We start from the raw sequence: 17,856 nt of genomic DNA on the forward strand, positions 1-17,856 counted from the left end.
CGGACTCCGCAGGCTGAAACTGGGGGCTCAACGTTGTCTCCCAGAGAGACGCAGGGACTGAAGAACAGCCGAGGGTTAAGGCAGCACAATTTCATGGATAATTTTTATTAGACAAAATCCAGGTTTTGAACAATGAGAAAACGTGTTGGGTTTTCACTGGGGTAAAATTGCTTTGGGTTTTTTCTTCTTCTACTTCTTCCCTTTTTTGGTCTTTTTTCACAGGAGAAGAGGCAGACAAAAGACAAGGAAGGTAGGTACAAAAGCAAAGGTTTGTTTTGGCATGAATGAAATGGATGAGCTCCCATTTCCAAATGGCAAAGCAATGTCTTCATTCTTCAAACAAAAAAGTCTCTCCATGGGGTAACTTAAATAAAATGCCAGGTGTTTTTAATGGAAACACTGTTTTTGGACAGCTATACTAACAGACTAGCCTCAGTGTCACTGTGTTGTCCTGTTACCCTTTTCCCACTCTTCCTGAGCCGTCATTTAGACCAGAGCTGCCTCCTGTGACAGAGGTGCCCGCACTTGCTTGTGAGCTGGGTACCAAATCCTGCCGCATGGCAGGAGAAGGGCTGGGGATCTTGGATTTGTCCATCTTAAATCCGCCTGTTGTGCTCTGCTAGGGGATAATGCAGCGAGCAGCGAGCGTGGAAGGATTATGTGGCCAACCAAGCCTGAAGGACCAACCTGGATGCTGTAAATGGCTGTAACTCTAGTGACTTTTGTAGTTTTTTTCTATACCAAGTAGCTCTGAGGCCCTGCCGCTAAGCTGTACTAGCTCTTGGAGCACTGGTGCAGCACTGTTACTTATAAAGTACTGTTTTCCCCCTGCCTCTGGTTTCCTTTTGCAACTCAGGAGTGGGAATCCCTTCTTCCCTACCTCCAAGACCCAGATCCCAGGAGATTCGCTTGGGGCAGGCTGTCCCCACATCCACATAGGGCTAATGCCCAGCAGCACACAACCCTATTGCATGGTGTCACCCAGCCCTTCAGTTTGGTCCTGTGGTGTTTCCACCCCCCAGACACCCAGGATGATCAGGGAAGGCCCCCCCCCACCTTGGAGGACCCCCTGCTTGTGCAGCATTTTGGGGAAGCACCGCGGAGAGCCTGGAGGTTTTGAATTGGCTCATGTGGTTATTTCCAGACTGCAGCAATCTAACGTTGCATGGCTGAGGCTTGCAAAGAAGCAGCAGTTTATCACCCTATTTACTGAAGGCAGATGGGGAACTTTTTTCCCTGAAACTAGTAGAAATGAAGAAAATACTGGGAAGGAAGGAGTGGGAGGAACTGAAAGGGACTGGAAGCATTTCTGGCCAGGCTGTGAAATCAGCATGCAAAAGTCCTTACAATGAGTGCAATTTGCCTGAACAATACTGCAGGGGCCAGGACACAGCAGGTAGCTCTGAGCTTGGTTTTCACTGGGACAGATGTGCCTAGGGGTGTGCAGACACCGACCTGGAGGGTTTGGCTTCCAGTGGGTGCCCGTACTGCTGCCCCGGGGACAAAGTCAAAGCCCTGACCTTGTCCCTGACTGGGACTGGAAGGAGCCTTGAACCTCGCTACAAGAATAACATGTTAAACCTTCAGAAGACCTTAGTCTGGAACAATTCAAGGAATGTCTTCATTTGCATTGAGCAGAAAAAGAAAAATGAGAATATAAAAATATGGGTGCATCTGAAACACAGCTTGGGGTTATGCTGGGAGGAAGGACGGGGCATTCTTTCTCCTGCAGGTTGGCAGATAGGGACCCAGTGCAAAATGTTTCTTGTGGAGTAGATCTGTCATCTTCAAGACCTGATGTAATTCATGTCCATGTAAGGGGAGACAGACTGCTATCAGGCTGCTTTTTGTCATTATTTATAGTGTTGGAGGTATAAATCACACCAGGTCTCTGCAGTGGATTTACAGCAGGATGTCTGTTTTTGCATGATTCAGCCATAGATCAATGAACAAGGCTCTGCTCTGGCACCTCCTTGGCCACCATCATAAATCAGCAAAAGGTGTTAGACATTTTTGTATTGTTCTTGGCAAGATACAAACAAAAAAATACATGTGCATTTTAATACCCTCTGCTGTACTCAGAAAGACAGTGTGACCTTTTAAATAGATCTGCTTTGGAGTGTTGCTTATAAAAAGTAGCTGTGTTTGCTTAGAGATACTCAGTCTTTTGCTTGCTTTTAAATATTTTCCCTTTCCTCATTTCTAGAAGCCTGAGGCTTTCTAGGAAAGGTACGTTTCCAAGTGACTTTTCTGTAAGGAAAAAGCAAGGCTGCCTGGATGAGGAGGCCAGGACCACTGGCAGATGCTTAGACTTCACGTTCTCTCCTCTCCCAACTGTAGCTGTGAAATGAGCTCCCAGTCTTGATTAGTTTTCTAGGAGACCCCACAGGGAATATTCAGCATCTTTGAGATGGCCCAGAGACCAACAACCCTCCTGTCCCAGGGTGCGGGACTGGCTGGAGGAGAAAAATGACATTTTAAAATCTTGGTCTATTCTGACCTAAAGCAAAGCCCAAACTCCTGCTCAGACTGCCTGGAAATGCTTATAAATCCCCCATTTCTTGGGAGACTTGTGATGAAATCATCAGTCTGCAATCCTGGGGCAAATTGTTTCCGCTCCTGATTATGCTCAGCCCCAGTCTTTTAGGGAACAGGATATCAGACAGTTTTGGTGCAACATTAAATGACTTTGAAAACCTGAATGTTGCAAATAATACATTAAATACACCCCACTAGAAGCATAAAATGTGGTGTGCTGCTTGGGGTGCTGAGTGGCTTTTGTGCAGCCCAGGGCAAGGAGAAAGGTTTTAGCCTGCTCCTGGAGAGAAGGAGGAGGAGGAGGAGGAGGAGGAGGAGGAGGAGGAAGAGGGGGAGGACTGGCTCATGCCCAGGGACAGGCATAGGACACCGGGGCTCAGCTGCGGCCGGAGCTGAGCTGTGCCTCCCTTTGCTGCTACTGCTTTTTGGTTTTCCCTCGCTTGGAGGAGATGCCCTTCACAGAGCATTTGTTTAGGATTAAGTGACTTGTCGCTCTGTGGTGGGTTGCCCTGTGAGCCCCTCCATGGCGGGACCTCGTGCCATGTGCTGCTCCCTGCGCTGCCGCTGGCAGCCTGCTTCACCGTCCTGTTGGGATGGAAATAATCCCCAGGAATGTTAAGGGGATTAATGGCCCTGGAAAGGGCAGGTAACCCAAGGGGTGCAGCTCTGCTTACAGCTGCCTGCATGGCTCCCGCAGTTCTCCACAAGGGGAAAAACAAAAGAGATTGAAAAGAAAATTAATCCATAGCTGTTGGGTTTAGAAAGCTGTAGGGTGGAGGTCTGGGCTCCTACCCAGCACCTCTCGACCTGCAACTGTATAGGAGAATGGAGGGTGCAGCAGGACACCAGTGTTGGCTGCTTTTTGCAGGTTTTCATGTGAAATGTCTCCTCCCCCTTGACTTTTTCTTTGCCAGGCTCTCCTCGACGTCCTGCCCCGCTGCGACCTGCTCGCCCTTCCCCTGCGCATCCCTCGGCCCTTTTCCACACTGCCTGCAAACCAAGTTTCTCTTCCTTCAGCGCCGTAGGCAGCCCCGCTCGGCAGCGTGCCCTGCCCCATGCGATGCTGCCCTGTTGGTTCTCACCATCCTTAACCCGCAAAGCTGTCGGTGCTGTGTTCTGCAGCACAGGTCAGTGTTTAGCTTTAGCTGAAATCTATAAAGCAAACAGAGTTCGCAGTCTTTTATTTCTGCTGTCTGTGTCATTTGAGAACTGATTTTCCAACTAGAGCATCTCAGGAGAGGTTTGTCAATAGGGGCAGATGATGACCAAACTGCTCTTGTTAAAAATATTATATGGGCATCCCTTTCTGGGCAGCAAATGGGCCTCTCTGAAATGCCATCCACGTAAAAACAGGCAGAAGGCATTATTCTGGGAATGGGATCCAAGCTCAGAGGATATTGCTATTTGTAATTCTGTGAAACCTTGTTATTTGGTAGAAGGGATGAGACTGGGCAAAAACCTCAGGATGGCCAGGGTCAGAGCCCTGGATCTGGGTTTGTAAAGCCACTGACCCAAGGGACCCTTTCCTGGGCAGAAATGATCACTTAAACCTGTGGCTACAGAGAAGAACCTCTGGTTTTCTGGATGCCTGGAATTTATTCATGAATACGTCTTTTTTAAAGAACTGTCAGGTTAACAAAGGGCTGCTGAAAGAAGCTGGTCATACACATCCCGCAAGTAAGGGACTGCAAAACCAACACACTCACTACGGTCAGCAGAGCTAGTTTAAAACTATTTACACAAGTAACCTGAGCCTGGGAAATAATGTGAGTTTCTGACATATTTAGCTGCAGTCATGGGGAGAACCTTCCCTTTTCTGGGCTACGGTCCCCAATGGCATCCGCTCCCTGGGAGCCCTCCTTTCCCCGGGATGAGGGTACCATCCCTCACACCCCTCCTCGGGAAGGCTGAGAGGGGCGAGCCTGTCCTCACACCCTGCAAGGGTTTGCACGTGCAGGTGGAGGTGCAGGGGATCTTTAAACTAGCCTCAGTTCCTTTTAAGCACTGGTACATGCACACTTTTTTAGCTTTTTTTTTTTTTTCATTTTAGAGCATGACATTTCAGTCAATGCATTTCCACTGTCTGAAGTGGAGCTGGAGTTTGGCCCTACACCTTTTCCCATGAGAGTGTAGTGGCAGAAGAGGTCATGCTGTATGTTAAGTCATAAGTAAGTAATTAAGCTGAAAGTTTGTCTTTTTTTTTGGATTCTTGAATTCCTGGCATTTGCTAATTTGCATGATTTTCCTAACATGAATTAATTGTATTTTAGAAACACAGAATAGCTGGGGTCGGCATCATGGGGCAGGGGAACAATTGCGTGTCAGTCTCCATGAGCCCCAAAGCTTTGCGTGGTGAGAGCAGTTTTTGGGCATTGATTGCGTTGGGGAGGACCTGCTGCCAGGCGGACGAGCGAAGCCATGCACTTGCTTTTGAAAGCCACTTTCTGTGTGGTTGGGCGGAGCGAGGCACCCGGGTGCCTGCTTTAGTGGGTGAGATGTGGGTGCTGACCCATGCGGAGCCGAGGCTTCGGGCTCTCAGTGGCTAGAAGCCCAATGGCCAGCAAGTCTCTGCAGCAGAGCCCGCAAAATGCACCTTAACACCCCAACTAATCCACATGTGTTACGCAGCCAAGCCTGGAATGAAAAACCTGGTGTTCCTTCACATTAGCTTAATGACTGTTGTGGCTTACTGCCCTGGTGATGGATGATGACAATGTTAATAGTAATGATGATGATGATGATGATGATGATGATAATAATAATAACATGGCAAGCCCAAATATTGGCAGATGCTAATCGTTGCCCTCCCTGGGTGAGACGGTACCAGCTCCCATCCTCACCGTGATTTTCCTCTCCTCTGGTTCCTCATACCGATGGACCTGGCACGCTCCCCCTTGCTTGTCACCAGGTGACCGTATCACTGATAAATGATAGACGTGCTCCGGAAAGGAGGCAAAGAGCCTTTGTCTGCTTTTAATCTATAGTTTTAAATAATTAAGCAAGGCTAATTCTGGTATTTATAATGCAATAGGGTGAACGTAACTCGATGTGGCTGCTGTGGGAAGCGGTTCCCAGCTATTGGGTGGCTGCCTTGGGCAGCACGCGTGCACGCCCTGGGTCCTCTCGCCTTTGCTCAGCCCTGACGTTGGGGAATAAACCCCATGAGGTCGCGGGGTCGGAAAGGAAAAGAAAACTCTAATGGAAATGTAAGCAGGGCAGGGGGACATGGATAGCCCTGCGGCTCCCGGCCCTGCTGCCACACATCACTGTTCCTGCCTCTGCCTCTCTGCTGAGCACATGCTGGAGATGGGACTGCCCACCAGTACAGCCTGAGCTCCCCACCAGTATAGCCATTGCTCCTCACAAGTACAGCCAGTGCTCTCTAGTACAGCCAGTGCTCCTCACCAGTACAGCCAGTGTTCTCCCACCAGCATAGCCAGCTTCCCCAGTTCAGCCAGTGCCCCCAGTCCTGCCCACCCTTGCCAAGCGCCGTGCCAGCACTGCAGCCCGTGGGGCTGGGGGTCCCCCACTTACACCAGCACTGCGCCCGCATAAGGGGGGCACAGAGTGGCACTGGGTGCAGCCTGGGCTGCTCACATGCCACCAGCTGCAGTCACCCCCAAATGTAAAGGACCCCCGATGTCACCACGGTCACCCGCTGAGCTTGGTGCTCATGCACACATATTTGGAAGAGACAAATCCCAGCAGGTTTGGGGCTGGCTGAGCTGTCTGGTGCGCAGAAGTTCCTGGTACCCTGTTTTGTCTTGGCTAATGATGGAAATGCTTGTACAGTCAGGCAGCAGCAAGCACCCCTCTGCCTGCAGGCAGGCAGGATTGGGTGTGATGGTTAATCATTTCATTTAATTACCTTGGACTGTGATAAGCAAAGATAGCAAGGCTGGGATCCCAGTCTGTTAGCAATCACCGAGGGACGTCAGCCCTGTGCCTTTTGTAAGTGGCATGTGGAGCGGCTTGTTTAGTTTTGTTAAGCAGTGACAGATGCTTAGCAGTCTTCTTGATAATCGCAAACTTACTTTTAATATCCCATAAAATATTTCCTCTGTGCATTTGCCTGCCTATGATAGAGACACACATCAATCATTAATGAATGTTTTAAGGTAGCTCAAAGGTATTTTGTTGAATGCAGGGAAAATCCTCCCACGTTGATTTGCAGGGATTGTATTAGCAAGTGCCCCCTGTCCAGCCCAATGCCTCTCCAAGAAGGCTGGAATTGCAGCATGGGTTTGCTTGGGGAATTTCTTGTGGAATACGGGTCTGTTTTGAAAGGCAGAAGCAGAAGGGCAGCTTCTCAACCAGCTACGGAACTATTAAAGTAACATGATATCTCAAATAAAATTTGAAACAGGGTCCAAAGTCACCTGTGCATAAATACGTATGCAGCGCAGCCTAATCCCACGGGGGCTCAACAGCCCGGCCCCGCAGAAGGGAGCTGGCAGAGACGTGGGGACCCCCCGGGGTGGCTCAGGGAGCCCTGGGCTTACCTGATTTCCGCAGCGTGGCCCTGGAGAGCCCGGGGGGCAGGTGCTGCCCCGCGCCCCACGACATGGGTCTGCAGGGGCTGAGGCTGCCGCTTCTGCCTGGCTGTGCTCGCGCCTGCGTGACTTTTTGGCTGGGTCCGACGAAGCTGCCTGGCTCCTGCCAGGTCTCTCCAGTGGCAGCGGGGATGGAGGGTCACGTGGAGGTGGCCGCTGCACCGGCGCTCCCTCCTCGCCGCTCTTGCCACCCCAGGGGGACCCCGTCAAGGGCTGGAGCTCAGCTGGCAGCAGCCGGTGGCCTTGCCTGCTCCTCAGTGCCAGTCCCAAAGGTTCCTCTGCCACCCTGAAAACTTGCTCCTTTTGCTCTTCGTTGCTGGATGATGTTTTCCCAGGACAGAGGAACAAGCTAATTGTATTTCCCCCCCAAAGCAAACGGCTCCGTGCGTGCCCAGAAACCCGAGCACAGCCGCTGCTGCCGTCGGAGAGGTCGCGTCCCTGCTCCACGGAGGACGATTTCTCCTAAGCGTGCCTTAACCACACTCCCGGAGAAATCAGATCACCCCAGAGGAAGCCGCACGCCCACTCTCTTTAGCAACCACTGCAACAGCCAAGCCCGGCACCAGGGCAACCGCTCGAGTTATCGTGATTATTCCCTGGCGTGTTGCAACACCCTGTCATCTACTAACTGCTACACGGTCCAGGGGGAGCAGCCGCTGCACCCTGTGGGTAAGGGCTACGGGAAGGAGCAGCAGTCCCTGCACGGGGGCCACGGGCATCCTGGTGGCACCAGGGCTGTGCGGTGCTGCTGCATCGCCGCCCCGGGCTGCCACTGCCCTGGGTCTCATCCTGCTGAGATGCAGCCCCTGCCTGGATTGGGCCCCTCGTCCCCATCCTTGCTGTGGTTGGAAGTATCATGTCGGCCTGGGAAACCAGAGGCTGCAAAGCTGAAGGAGGAGAAGGAGTTAAACCACCTCAGCAGCTCCTTTGGCTCTTAGATGGGCACTGTGCTCAGGTCACCTCATGCCAGCCTGCAGATGCCCATTGTTTTGATCCCAGGAGGTGGACAGGGATGGGGCGAAACCATTTCCACCCAGACGAAGGGGATAAGGGAAGCCCGGGGGCACCGCCGAGGTGCAGGTATGAGCCGCATTCCCACACCCTGCACCCATGGGCGCACGAACTGGCACAGCCACCTCCTGGCCTGATGCTCCTGGCCCCATGAAGGTCTGGAGAAAGGAGCCAGGCTGCCATGTGCACGGGGGTGCTTATTCACTTATTTTCACCTCTCCACATTTCGCTCCTCTCCACATCCTAGCATTTTTTCCCCCATCCCAGCCGTGTTTTCCAGCCAAGGGCTCAGCAGCACCGGGCATGAACAGGAGCCCCAGCCTCTCCCAGCTCGCCTCGCCAAGCCCCCCGTGGGGCAGCGCGGGCTGCTGGCACTCACCCGAGCCACCGCTCCTGGGCTTCCCGCTTCCACTTGGACACTTGGGCTGAAGGGAATATTCCTTCTGGAAGAAAAGACAAGAGAGAAATGGGAAAGGACTGTACAGGTATTGCTCTGTTACAGGAGATAAGAGTTGCTGGTCAATTGCTACTAGAGACTTAAAAAATTATTATTTTTTTTAACCTCCTGACCAGAAGCTGTTACATTTAATTGACATGAAGCATCAGACGCAGGAGACGAGAGGCAGGCTGGTCCGCATTCCCCTGTGTGTGGTGTGTGCGTACGTGGGCTTGTGTGAGCGCGGTCAGCCCGTCCCGACCAGCTGTGGGTGAGACACGGGCAGGGTTTGGAAGATCCCACACAGCTTTTGCCCCTAGACCAAGGCTGTGGGGGAGGAGAGGGCTTTAAGTGGGGAGGATGTGCAGTTTGTCTGCTCAAACTGCAACCTGCCTCGCAGCCCATGTGTGCCTCGTGAGCTTTTTGTGGCCGTGCAGATTCCCCTCACATCGCCCATTGCCCCGTAGCCTGGCTGCTCATTGCACACTCCAAAAAACCATTTGGTTCAATTTCGACCTGAAAAAGAGACGGATGCACATCTGCACTACTCTCCTTGGGTCGCCTCTGAACAGGCTAAAGCTCAACACTTGGTGTTGAGCTTTGGCTCTGTGAGTTCACTGGAGATGTGTCAAAGGGGGAAAAGAGCATGAATTTAAACCCTCTTTGAGCTCCCGAGTAAGTGTGGTTATGGCTGGTTAGATGCAGGAGTGGAAAAGGGCTGTGATCCATCAACACCTGCTTTTGACTGAGTAAAACAAACCAGAAAATTTGTTTTTGCTGAATTTTCTGGACATATTTCTGTCTGATATGCCCTAATGCCTGACCGCCTGCACCTCTGGGCTCCTCTCTGTGGGGAAGTGGTTTTGTGGGGTGCTTAGGACCTCCCGTCCTGAACCAAAGGACTTTTCATGGCAAAGCTGTTTTTCTAGGAGCTCCTTGCACAACAATTCTCTTTGCTATCTAAATTAGTAAGCAATCTCACCCTGTGCTCCTGAGTCTTTGGGATTAACAAAAAGCCTTTGTATTCCCCCTGTAGCTCCCTGAAGGTTACTGTGTGAAGGTGGTTGATTGCTGGGTGATATTTATGTGGAGTGGCTCTTGCAGACAAGGAGTTGCGTCATTCACCAACTGCCCCCGTGTTTCTTATGAAGTGGCTTCGTGTCCCAGGAGAAGGTGACACGAGGAGCTCATCCCAGCACCACTCATTGCGTCTCCTGTGCCCCGCACGGCCCCGTGCTGCTGTGAATGCTGTAGGCGTTTCGCAGGTGGGGGTCTTGTTTGGAGGTGTCTCCCCCAGAGGAGCGAGCCCCAGGGAGTCCCTGTGCCAGGAGCTGGCAGAAGAGCCAAGCAGCTCTGGTGTGGCTCTGGCACGGCTCCGGCACAGCTCTCCGGCATGTGTGGCCACGGAGGGCTCATTTCATGGGACTTGGACTCTGCCCTGCCGAGGAAGTGACATGGTTTCTTCATTCAGTGTGCACGTAAAGAGAAAATAACGCTGTGATGAATGTGTACCCGGAGTGTCACTGATGGGTGGCTGTATGGTTAATTAATGAATGCTGGGAGGGGGAAGATGGCTCTGGGGGTCCTCATGAGCCAGGTCCTCATTACTGGGGTTGTACATTAGATATTGACTTTTAGCTGCTGAGTTACTTTGCTAGTGATGTTGGCTGCTGGCTGTCATTTCTCTAGCCAATTGCTGTGGCACCAGGAGCTTTCTTCTGTGGACACGTCTCCTGTGTGCTAAAAAACCCCAGACATGTCAAGTGAGTACGCAACACAAATACTGGCTTTTCCGTGGTTGTGTAATGCAGCCAGCCCGACATGAATGCAAGGAGAGTGAGAGAACGCCGCCGCCGAGACGGGCTTGCTGTCCGCCTGGCCGCAGCGCCGGGGAGCCTCGATGCAAGCTGTGAATTACGGAGCAGACAGCTCTGCCTGGCCCTGCCTGCCTGTATCTTTATTAAATCTCCACTCTCAGCACGGGTTTGGGAGTGCAGCATCACTGCCGGTCGCACTCGGGCTCCCGATCTGCAGACAAAATTCTGGCCCTGCTGAAGTCACTGGGAGCTGGGACTTGAAGGCAGGCAGCGTTTCACCTCCCGCTGCAGGGAGGTCTTGGAGGCTGGTTAAACATTTCCTCCGCTGGGTTAATGCTAGACGTTGGCTGAGGTGCTGCCTGCGATGGTGGGGACCGGCTGGGCAGCCCAGCCCTCCCTCCCGCTCCCTGTGCCCTGGCCCCCAGCGCAAACTTCATGCAATCCAGCTACAACCTAAGAAGTCGTGCTGGTTGCACCGTGGCGGTGACCTTGGCGGTGGCAAAGCCAAGGGCAGGGGACGTGTAGGCTGGTCAGAGCCCTGCCTGGTCCCCAGTACCCCGTCACCTCCGTGGCACGGGGTGGCTGGTAACACACTCCTGCTAATCTCCACTCAAGCCATTAGTGTGTTTGCAGAGCAGGATGGCTTCTGGCACCTCCCTGGCTCGCAGGAGGGAGTTAATGATTGCCCAGATGATAGAGACTTTTTCCAGCTCCCCATGGGACAAAGTGGGGGATGGGACTCTGTCCCCGACCCAGCTGGGCATGGGGACAGGTACTCCAGGAGTCAGAGGGTTTCATTTGTCACAGTGAGGGCTCAGAGGGGGAGGGTGTATTGCAGTAAATGGGTGGAAAATCCCTGCTGTTTCCCAAAACCTCCCATTTCCGTGTGAAAATCACTTCTGTATGCAGCGTGACTGCATCTTGCCAGGAGTAAGAAGTAGTAATAAAATCTGGCATCGGACAGTAACACTATGCCCCTCTGCAGGTGAGCAGGATGGATGCAAGTGGGGCAGGCGGATGAAGGAGGAGCTGCCCCAAGCCCGGCGGGTGCTTCCATCGGTGGCAGCAGCAACCAGCCCGCAGCGGCCCTGGCCAGGGAATTTCTCCAGCAAGAGAAGGAGGATCCTGGAAACACTGCTGATGGGAGCAGGTACCACTTCCAGCCCGCAGGCCAGCTCCTGCCTGGGATCCCCAGCCTGCTTTGACCATGTCCATGAGGACACCTACCACTTGAGCTGGAATTAGCCTGGCTATTAAGTGAGGTTAAATGTGACAAAGCAGCATAAAGTATAAATAGTAAGTAGTCTCACATTGTACTTTTACTGTTCTATGCTACTCCCAAACATCCTGGGCATCATTATATCCCAGCAGGACTGTTCCCGGCCCCGACTCTGATGCACAGCAAAGAGCTCCTGCAGCAAATGCCTGGAGACAGTTTGGCAGGTGTAGGCTGCTTTGAACCACCAGCTCTAAGCAAGCATCCTCCTCTACGGCTCCCTGCTCAGGGAGTGCAATGCTCCTACCCCAGCTTAAAGCCAGCCTCCCTTTATAAACCATTAATCAGCATTACTTGTCCCACATGTGGGTACTCTAATATTTACTTGCAGCAAAATTGATAGCCGGTAATTTTGGACCATGTTTGTGCTTTGATGAAAGCGGTTAGGGAAATGAGCCGTCAGCGTGGTCAGAGCGTGAGCCACGGAAAGGGCGAGGAGGATGGCTTCAGATCAATACAGATGCCATTAAGGTGCAGTATCGTAGCATCTATATTGCACTACAGCCAAGGCCTGAGCTAATAAATTAGGCAAGAAATTGCTGCAGTCAGATCACGGTGATAAAGAGGTATTAAAGTGGGCAACATGCCACCCAGGCTGACAACCGATGTGAACCTCCTGCAGGCCTGGTTTTGGGAGGGAGGCACCATTAACAGGGTTGGAAGTTGCCCAACCTATTTGGGAGTAGATGGGCTCAGAGAAAGGTACTTTGTCCATAAGTTGCTGTAGCAGCTGCTGACATCGGTGTTTGGTGAATGAACACATCCATTGATTAAAATAGTCTTATTGCTTAACCCAGAGGCCTGGAAAGAAGTTGTCATGACCTGGAACAAGGCAGATCGAAGCCAGCATTTCGATGTGTGATGAAGCCACAAAACATGCGATTTAGAGGTTAGCCAACTTGTACTCTACCACTGCTTTCAATTAGCCCCAAATACCCTCTTGCTGCTCCTGGTGCTCTATATGAAAATGTCTCCTACATGCGGCTCGATGCTGAGATACTGTCTAAGCTGTTGCCTAAATCTCCTGTGTTATTGCTGAATTCTGGTCTATCTGTGCTCATTTGCAGCAGCTGGGACTGATCCAGAGCCCTCAGTGAAATCATCCACTGGAAGAAACTTTTGAGGATTAGTAAGACTTTTTCCCATCTGTGATGTCGACGCACAAAAATCTGTCAGCTCGATTGTTTTGCTGCAAAATCTTGCCATGTGAGGTGTTGAGGCGCATTTGATTCAGCAAGCTGGTGCACATGTTTGCCGAGATGACACCATTTTCTTGGTAAGGAGAAACACAGAGAAAATCAGCAGCATGCCCCAACACCTAATATCGCTGCTAATTCCCTGCTGGCCTTGGCTGGAGGAAGTGCTGCAGTTTGGATGAATTTCCAAAATTTCTTGAGGGCTAGGAAAGGCAGTATAACAAGTCAGTCCCTCTGGAGCTGGCAGACTGGGCTCTGCCTTCCCGGTGGCAGTCACGATGTAGCTGCTATCGGGGCTGTTGTGAGAAATTGCAGTTTCCTCTCTCTTGCAGGGGTAGAGCGATGCTGGGTTTGGGAGGGTTACTCCCCATCGGGGAGCTTGACTGTGCACATTCCTCTGCTCCCAGCTCATTATGGGACACTGTTATTTTGGCAGGTTTTGCAATCGGGACTGGCAGGCACCCAGGAGCCGGTGTCCAGGCACATCCCGGTGCTCCTAAGCCAGCAGCTATGAAATCTGCTGCCGCGGTGCTGCCCTTGTCATGAGGAGGGGTCTCAGCAGGGTCTCTGAGCCACCACAGCATCCAGTGCTCGCTCCAGCCCAGCGCCCAGCCCCATTGCTCCCGGGCTGCCCGCCCTTGTCCAGCCCTGCCTACACACCTCCCCGGGGGTGAGCAGGTTTTTCAAGCGAAGCTGTGAGCTTGTATTACTCCTGGTCCCTATCGTATTACAAAGGACTCTAAGAAATATCAAGTTATTGGTGTAACATTTCACTACTGGTCTTTTGACCTCTACAAGTCTGCAGCATTTCTCGGGCTAAAGTGGAGCTGAGGGTGGATGCTTGTGGCCACTCTCACGAGAGCAACCAGCAGCCTCAGGGATCTTTTGATGACAGCAGTTTGTAAATGTAGGCTTGCAGAAGGAGGCTGGGCTCTCGGTCTGGAGAGGGGGCCAGGCTTACGTTGCTGCAGCTCCCGTGTGGCTCTCGGCGAGCACCAGCCAGGTGGCCACTTTGCTGCCTAGTCAAGTGGAAAATTGCAAATGCTTCAAATAGCGCTTGCTGTTATTTTATTCATAAAGAAAACACAATTTGACACAGTTGACTGCTGCACTGACCTCTGCCTGTCTTTGTCACCAATGCCATTCCCCTCCCAAATCCTTGTGGCCGGGCTGGCCCCAGAAGCCAAGCGCAGCCCTCCTGTGGCCATGAAAGCTGGCAAATCAAGTCCGATTTCACAGACTGCCCAGAAAAAAGTGCAAAAAAAGCTACAGCAAGGAAACAGCAGCATGGGAAGGGGAGCTCGCTGAAGCCACCAGCCCTGGGGCAGGGACCCCTGCCGAGCTCCCCACTGAAGCTGAGCAAATGCTGCTCCCCGGCTGCACGGGGCCCCCGCGGCTGGGGAGATGGAGTGCGACGCACCAGACCTCAGCCGAAAATTTCCTGCAGATTAATGAGAGCGATCAGTGACAGGGCTCAGCCCCGCGGGAGCCGGTGCACAAGGCTCATTTGTCAGCATTCAAGCTGACTGTGAAGCTTGACATCCCGCTGTGAAGGACATGGGGAGGCTCTCGGCAGCTCCCCAGCACAAACCGGAGCAGCACATCCATCCATTGACGTGGTGCTGATGGACCTGCTGCTTTCCCTTGGTCTTAAGGAAATCCTCACCTGCAGTTCAGTGCTTTTTAATCTGGTCCATTGCAACGTGCAGAGCATATAACGCTGCTGCATGCCAGGACAAAGCCAAATTCTCGCCCTGCTATCTGTTGGCAATACCTGCATTGCCCACCTCAATGTTGTTAGCAGCGGTTAAGCTGTTGCTATGGGTAAACCTGTCTCAGGAGCTTATTTTTGCCCTGTGCTGGAGGTGTGGTACCACTGATGAAGATGTGAAAGACTGCTCCACTATTTCTGGGGATGCTGCTGACTGCATGGGAAGAGCATCAGTCACTGGCACAAAAGGGTTCCAGCAGTTTTGGAGCAAATTGCTGTCAGACTGCAGAGAGACCATTAAGACACTCTAAAGTGCCTTGAAGAATGGCATTTTGCAAAAATGGAGGCTTATGCCACATGAATAATAGGGACAATATTTATTTCTGCCACTGTGCCACGCTGTCCTAGAGCCACTAGGCTGCAGTGGCATCATTTACTCCATTTCACAACTAGGGACTACATGTTAGGGGCCAAGGATAGTGCTGCCATCAGGAATCTACTCTTCTGACACCACCTTGTCATGCTCTTTACCTCGCCAGGGTCACTAGAAATGGTCCTTAGCTTGGAAAAATGAGGTTTGTGAAAAATAAGGGCAGAAATGCCCTGGCAGCCCCAGGCAGTGCTGGTAGCAGGCTGGCAAGGCAGAGCGGGGTAGTCTGTTGCCCGCAGCCAGCGCGTGCCAGCAGCAGGCAGCCGGGTCCTGGGGGGGGGGGGGGGACGACCCCAAAGGGAAGGGGCCAAAAGGGAGGAGGTTTGGCTGTTATCTGGGATGACATGCCACCCGCCAGGCTGCCCGCCACCACGGGCTGCAAATGGAGGAGGCCGCGGAGGAAGAAGTGAAGCATCCCTGTTATCGCAGGGTTTGTGAGGAGGCAGCAGGCACCACTCAAACAAGCCCCCCAGGAGCAGAGTGAAGCAGCAAAGCAGAGAAGCCTTTAATTGCTTTGATCCATTTTTATTTGAGGACTGCTGAGCCATCCCAGACCTGGCAGCTGCTCCATTTCCCATGCAGTGATCTTTCTGGTCTCCCCACGAGCACATCGCGTACCTCCCTTCACTCTGAGCCCTCTTCCATGGCTCCCTTGCAGCCCCGGCTGCCCGTCCTCCTTGCTCCTCTGCATCCTGCCCAGCACCTTCAACCACAGATCAAGCCCGTGTATCACAGCTTCTCATGCATGGACTGGTGAGATGCACTCAGTTGCCTTACTGGCACGGTGGCCACATGTCCTGTGCTTATGTGTGCACCCTATGCTGCTTCAGCACAAAGTCAGCTGCCTACGGAGCCGGTACGGGCGTCACGGGAGCTGGCTGTGCTCCGTGGTGAAGGGTGCAGCACATAGGCTGCTGATCCAGTGCAGCTGCAGAAGTAGCAGTGGAGGTTGGGAAAGGCAGAGCCTTAAACTGGGGCAGCTGTGTGCAAATTAGTTCCCTGCCTGCACTGAGCCCCATATAAGCCCTCTCAGGACCAAAATATCAGCCTCTCTGGAGGCAGGGAGTGGGTTATGTTGGAGCTGGTTTACCTGTGCTGTCTGAGTACTTGGGATGAAGAGGTACAAAATAAAGCTGTGATCTCTTTCCGGGAGCTAGAGCAACCTGCTGTAATGAGCTTGGCTTCTAAGGGCTGGGATGCTACAGCATTTAATTTTGCTTTCTTTTAAACCTACAGAAAGACTGGAGCAGTGTTTCTGCTTAATCAGAGTTGCCAGATATCACCACCTGTGGGACATTAAAGGGCTGAAGAAGAAGGAAAGAAGAGGTAGGATAAAGTCACCTTAGAGGGCTTCTGTGGAGGTTTTGGAGGAGGCCTGTCCCAGCTCTCCCACTCTGGGCTGTGCTGTGTCAGACAGAAGAGAGGACTGACAGGTGTTTGCTCTCTCATGAGCCTGAGCTGTTATTTTCTGGGTGTGTGTTAATTTTGCCCAGAAATGGGCTTTTCATCAATGATCGCCTCACTCTCATGAGGCACTTAAGGACTTTCCTGGTATGCAAAGTCACCAGCTCTTGTTCCTGTCCCTCTGAACCAAGGCTCGTTGCAGGCAGCACACAGCAAGCCCTTCTTCCCCAGCAGTGCAATGTTCCAGGACACTGAAACATTGTGGCTCCCAGTTGCCATCTGATTTTTGGATTTGCTCCCGGGGCCAGTGCCACCAAACAACTGGTGGCATTCAGTGACTGTCAGTGGGACTTGTTCTGCTCATGGGCCTTGGCACCCGCAGCCCCTCTTGCTGAAAGCAGAGCAGCAGCCCTGGCTGGCGAGGGGGGATGGCTGCTGCTCCAGCAGCAGAGCAGGCAGGGTCCCTCGGAGGGCTCTTGTGCTGCCTGGGCACAGGGATGCTTTGAAAGAGCTGGCAAGGACACTGGCTACCGGCTTTCTGAAATAGCTGTCAGGGACAGCCAGGAAAATCCCGCTGTGCCTGCTGGTCTGCGGAGCACGATGGGGCAGCGGTGTCCCAGCCCACTGCCTTGGAGGGCTGTGTCCCTGTAATGTCCCCTCTCATGTGAGAGGGGCTGCTGGACCACGGAGCCTCTCCTGGGTATCACAAACTGCTATGTCTCTGTCTTTCTGTGGTCGAGCTCTTCCATCCCTTCTGGGAGCAGAAGCTGGGGCCTTATTCCTCATCTTGTTTTTGAAGTGGTTTCAATTCCAGCTGCTGCCCAGGCTGGTAGCTGAAGGGAAGATGCTAGTGGTGACAGGTCCTGGGGCTGCCTCCTTTGGCCTTGTGTGATCAGTGTCCCTGTGCCAGGACAGCCACTGTCCTGGTCCTTTTGTGGCAGTTTCTTCCCTGTGCTCTGCTTCACCGTCATGAAACAGCCCTTTTCTTTCTCATTATAAACCTCTCCTCTGCCAGCCACAGACACAGCTCCTCTTGTTCGCCTTACTCGCTCCTGTGCTTTCCAAAACAAGGACCCAGGATTTTTGTAGTTGGGGTAAGAGTTTCAAAGCTCTTGAATGGCAAGAACAAGCTTTTTGGTCAATCTGGCTCTTTCATTTAATAATATAGACTTTTAAAAATTTCCCTTTAAATGTTGCCTAGGCATTTTGGAACTCTGCTCCCTGTTGGACTGTGGTTTTTGCAGCTGGTGCTAGTGACGGTGCTGAGCGTGGTGGATGCTGCTGTAGCTGGAGTTACCCTGCATGCGTGGATCTGGTGCTGGGGTGATGCCAAGCAGGATACGTGCATGCGGAGCTGAACTGTCAGGGTTAGTCCCGTGGGAGGGATGTCTGCTTTCAGGTGTTCGTCTGTGTGTGGGGTCTGGGGAAGGGAGTCCCTTGCTCAGCATTAAGTGATGCTGGGAAAATACAACTGCTGCTTCCTG

The 17,856-nt window shown here is 52.4% G+C and overlaps 1 protein-coding gene across 2 annotated transcripts in view; it reads right to left on the minus strand.

Moving 5' to 3' along the window:
• Nucleotides 1–17,856, minus strand: part of FAM107A (family with sequence similarity 107 member A) — a 32,586-nt gene that overhangs the window by 10,921 nt on the left and 3,809 nt on the right. The window contains exon 2 of one of the 2 annotated variants that reach the window (XM_087743283.1): nt 8,482–8,545. In XM_087743283.1, coding sequence (XP_087599409.1) covers nt 8,482–8,545 — 64 coding nt within the window. Of the gene's footprint in view, nt 1–7,040; nt 7,569–8,481; nt 8,546–17,856 lie in introns of those variants that run through there. The other variant, XM_009469858.2, reaches the window with a different exon arrangement.

The sequence above is a fragment of the Nipponia nippon genome, unplaced genomic scaffold (assembly GCF_047370975.1).
Source record: "Nipponia nippon isolate SJK-2023a ecotype South Korea unplaced genomic scaffold, ASM4737097v1 scaffold_9, whole genome shotgun sequence".
Taxonomy (NCBI): domain Eukaryota; kingdom Metazoa; phylum Chordata; class Aves; order Pelecaniformes; family Threskiornithidae; genus Nipponia; species Nipponia nippon.